This window comes from Sinocyclocheilus anshuiensis, unplaced genomic scaffold (genome assembly GCF_001515605.1).
Source record: "Sinocyclocheilus anshuiensis isolate Anshui unplaced genomic scaffold, SAMN03320099.WGS_v1.1 scaffold450, whole genome shotgun sequence".
Lineage (NCBI taxonomy): Eukaryota > Metazoa > Chordata > Actinopteri > Cypriniformes > Cyprinidae > Sinocyclocheilus > Sinocyclocheilus anshuiensis.
Window position 1 is genome coordinate 43,495 of NW_015546056.1, and position 4,921 is coordinate 48,415.

General features: G+C 36.2%; 1 protein-coding gene across 1 annotated transcript; it reads right to left on the bottom strand.

Moving 5' to 3' along the window:
* Nucleotides 1-1,207: 1,207 nt before the first annotated feature.
* On the bottom strand, nucleotides 1,208-4,328 carry LOC107699282 (hydroxycarboxylic acid receptor 2-like). The gene is made up of 3 exons (XM_016500494.1): nucleotides 4,234-4,328; nucleotides 2,457-2,494; nucleotides 1,208-2,290 (listed from the first exon to the last, which is right to left on the bottom strand). Exons 2-3 carry the CDS (start codon nucleotides 2,459-2,461, stop codon nucleotides 1,327-1,329), a joined length of 969 nt encoding a protein of 322 aa, XP_016355980.1. The 5' UTR covers nucleotides 2,462-2,494; nucleotides 4,234-4,328; the 3' UTR covers nucleotides 1,208-1,326.
* Between the last annotated feature and the right edge of the window lie 593 nt (nucleotides 4,329-4,921).

Consider the following 4,921-nt stretch of genomic DNA (forward strand, 5'->3'; position numbering starts at 1 on the left):
ATGACGAAAACGTGACTAAGATTTAATTGACTAAATCCTGACTAAAAATGCTCATACATTTAATTGACTTAAACTTGACTAAACAAAACAAGGTTGACTAAATATGATAACTAAAATGTACATTTGAGTAAGACTAAATTAAAAATGGCTGCCAAAATGAATACTGCTGTACGGTTAATTAATAGTAATCTTATTTGCTTAAATGTCAAGTTTTCATTGACTAAAACAAGACTAAAATACTTTAGATTTTCTTTGACTATACTAAAATACTTTAGATTTTCTTTGACTAAAACTAGACTAAAATGTTGAGACTAGAACTTGACTAAAACTAAATAGGATAACGTTGACTAAATATGATAAAAACTAACAAGGACATTTACCACGGGACTAAGACTAAGACTAAAATTGAAAATAGCTGACAAAATTAACACTAATTTGAATTAAGAATAAACAACAAGAAAATGTCAGTTGTAGTTAGTATGCTACTTAATATTGATATTTCTAATTAATATCATTAATGACAAGGTAAAAGACTCTCTTTGTTTAGTTGGCAAAGCTCAAGGGACCTAATTATGGGGAAGGAAGCCCGCAGGAGGTTTGTTGCTAAACCTTAAGCTTCTCCAATATTCAGTCAGCTATCTAACATGTATACACATGAGTTTGTTCAGCCAGAATTTATTTGGTTAACAGCTGTTCTGCGGATTGATTGACTGATCGATCGATTGATTAATTTCACTTCTAGAGCTCTAGAAAGGTGTTACGATGGATCGATCGATTGATTGATTGATTTATTGAATTAAGTCATTTCACTTCTAGAGCTCCAGAAAGGTGTTACTGCAATACATTATGGATGTCAATTAAGACGCTGTAATGAGAAATTAGGAATGTGATGTCATAGCTGGTACATTCTGGTCCTCTTGCACTAATAATATTAAAATAACTATATATCAATGTTTACTGTACACTTCAATGATCATTCCATCAAAAACAAAACAAACAAAAAAAAACTTCTAAAAATGTGATTTTTTTATTATCATTCTTGTGACATTTATTTTGCATATAAAATATGATATTATAATTATATTTGCATATAATTTTGCATATATATTGTCATATAGTTACTACATTTAAGTCAAATAATGTATATGACATGATGTATTATAAAACTTTTTAATGCATCAATATAAAACATATATGTACAAAAAAATACAATAGTTCGTATATGTATCAAAAAGAAGATTTGACAAATAAAACTATAATGGAAAAAATAAAAGTATATTAAGCAGTTTGTACACTGTCCAATGCTCATCAATCCCCAATCCACTCTCAGTCACTTCCGCTGGGCATACTGACGCGTCGGCTCATCTGTAGCTCCATGAATCCAGTTCGGTTGACAACTCTTTTCAAATAATTGCGGAAGATAGAGCTGGAGAAGCAGTAGATGACCGGGTCCAGAGCGCTGTTTAGATAGGTGAAGGCTATGGATGTAGAAAACAACTGACTGGTGAATGTGTAAGCATCACAGTACTTAGGTCCAAGCTTTTTTAAATAGAGTGCCACCAATCCTGTGCTGATGCTGGGAAAGAAGCAAAGGACAAAAACCCCAACGATCACCAGGACAGTCCGAATAGCCCTTTTCCCTTTCTTGACCTTGTCCAACTTGCGTGTACGTAGGATACATGCAATACGCACGGAGCAGAAGACCAGGAGTAGTAAAGGCAGAAAGAACTCTAAGGCAAACACGGTATAATGCAGTTGGATACCTAGTGATGGTTTCTCATAGTTGCTAAAGCTCCTACAAAGAGAGGTGTTCTCCAGAAGTTTGTTGGCCAGCAAAGGGATTCTCAGGGATATCACAACAGCCCAGATGAAGCAGGCAACCCCTGCTGCTTGTTTTGTGCTTATGTAATTGATTTTGTGATGCGGATGGGCCACTTTAAAGTAGCGGTCAACAGCCACAGCGCTCATGAAGGCAATGCTAGCCGAACGGTTGACTGACAGCATGAATAGGTTGATCCGACACCAGGCGTCTCCAAATGTCCAACTCTCGCCACCTATGAAGTTGTCGATGCGGAAAGGTAAGCTGATGAGAAGCAGAAAGTCAGACAAAACCAGGTTGAAGAGGAACATAACGTTGGCCCTCCAAGTCCTAAAGGTTTTGCTGAAGACACACAGTGCCATGACATTGCCAGGCAGGCCGAGTAACAGCTCAATGATGAGTATAGGAGGAAGGACAGATGCCACCAGTTCCTGAGTTGAAGTACCACAGTGATGTGAACTGTTATTGGATGTCATGGTAGTAGGCCCTCCAAGTCCTAAAGGTTTTGCTGAAGACAAACAGTGCCATGACATTGCCAGGCAGGCCGAGTAACAGCTCAATGATGAGTATAGGAGGAAGGACAGATGCCACCAGTTCCTGAGTTGAAGTACCACAGTGATGTGAACTGTTATTGGATGTCATGGTAGTTTAACAGGAAGAGCTGCTGCGTAGTTTCTGAAAACAGAGTTCAGAGATTCACGTTAACAGTTCTTCAACAGAAACAACATTGAGATGTCACTGCAGGAATGTGGTCGTCATGTATAGCAGGCATTTCACTTTGGTGACATTTCTAATTGACTAAATTAAAACTATCTCATGTTACAACACTCCACTAGAATTGGGAAGACGTATAAACTTGTTGCAACAGTGTTTGCGGTGTACAAGGAAGTGTGCCTTCCTGCGTAGTGTAATGCTGAAGCAACTGTTTTAGAGTAACAACAGTTTCATAAACTAGTAGAAGCTAAAGTTTTGTTGCATCAGTATCTGAGAGTGGAAATAATTTGACACCAAAACAGGCAGGCATTTTAACTCTCTGAATGATTCATGTCATCCACAAAAGTTGAGGTTTTTAGAAGACATTTCTAACAATTCAAGAACGGATGTCTCAGCCACCATGCATGACTTCCTTAAAGGGATAGTTCACCCAAAAATTAACATTTTGTCATCATTTACTCATCCTCATGTTGTTACAAACCTGTATACATTTCTTTCTTCTGTTGAACACAAAAGATATTTTGAAGAATGTTGGGAGTCAGTTGCTGGTAGCCAATGACTTCCATAGTATTTTTCCCCATACTACTGAAGTCAGTGTCTACCACCACTTTTAACATTCCAACATTCTTCAGAATATCTTCTTTTGTGTTTAACAGAAGAAAGAAAATGATATAGATTTGGATCAACTTGAGGGTGAGTAAATTATAACTATTTTAATTTTTGGGTGAACTATCCCGTTAACCAACTTTTCTCTTTGTGTTCCATTTAGTATTTTTTCCCCTTTAATTCATATATCAAAGGGGTTAAAATATGTACTAAGGATAAGAATCCAATCTAATATTGACTACTGACCAATATCTAAATTATTTATGGGGTCCCAGACTCTCGAGTAATGAAACTGAAAATGTGTATACCCAAGTATAGCATGCAAATATCTGCACAGCGGACCAGTTTCGACCATGAAACCAAAGCAATCTTATTTCTACCGAGAATTTTGAAATATTTCTGTGTAAAGGGGTAGTACTGTTTTACATACTGTTTACACAGTCAACTTCATTGACATCTACATACTAAAATAAATTGATCTGAAATTAGGACTTTTAATTAAAAAACATTTTTGGTCTCATAGATATTGTTTTCCTTCTATCATGCTCAAATTAAAATAAAGTCATGTTTTGTTATTTTTGGGGCTAAACAAGACCAGGTTTGTTCCTCCTTGCAGAGAGCAGTGTAACAGCAAATTTTACTGATAGCTTGGTATGTCATTTGTGGAAGCTCTCTTTCTAAAATCAGAGAAAAAATTTGCTGTTTTTAATGTCAGGGCATTTCAATTTTGTTTCCACAAAGTACAGGTACTCATTTGAGGTGTTTGACAGACCACAGAGTTCTATGTAGAAAAGATGAATGAAAATGGTAATGCGCACTCTCTTTAGGTATATTATATCCTTGGTTAGATCTTAGAAAAACAGATTTGTTCTATGCAATTTTGGAGTGATGTTTAACATAACTTTCTCATAGTCACCCAACCTGTAACATCGATGTACAAGACCAACTTCACAGTGTTAATTTAGCACTTGCAAATACAGTCCTGTTATCATAAACCACATTTCACCATTAAATATGTCCCAACTTAGAGTGGAGTTCTTAAGTTAGTTCAAATTGTATAAATATTTCTGTAAGAAAAGTTTCTCATGACTTACCAGAGTTGACAACTGACTATTTTGCTGATTGTGTCTTGAGATGTAATCAGAGAGTGTGAAACAAGGTCTGGTTTGAACGAAGCGACCGCTCGGTAGTTGTGTCAAAGCAAGTTTCCTCTGTCTGAGTCATAATGACACGAAGGAAACGCGTCTTACCCAATTATGGAAAATTCTCAACTTATCCTTACATTGCCCTGTTTTAACAAGTTTTGTTTCTTTCAGTAATGCAATATATAGATATGCAATAATGTTTGAAGTATAAGGAAGTGCTGTTGCTGCACAGCAACACTGATGAACAAACTAGCAAGAGTTTCACAAACTGGTTGCATGCCAATATACAACTTGGCATAGATTCAAAAGACATTTTGAGGTATGTCCTGATAAGATCCATCTGAAGCCAAACTCTTCAAGAGAATAAAAAACTGTGCTTCCCTCCAAAAAACGTGGCACATTGCCTAAATACCTACAACACCCTAAGCAAAGTGGATCAGGTTTTCAATCTTTACAAAATTATAAGTGCATTTAACGTAACACTTAAAACATTTTATTCCTCAAATATTGTTTTGACTTACCAGAGTTGACTAGTTTTCTTAGAAAGATCTCACTAAACAGAAATTTAGGGTTCTTGTCTGAGAGAAATGACTGCCCAGAGCTTGCCTCTTAGCAAGCTTCCTCTGCCTATATATGT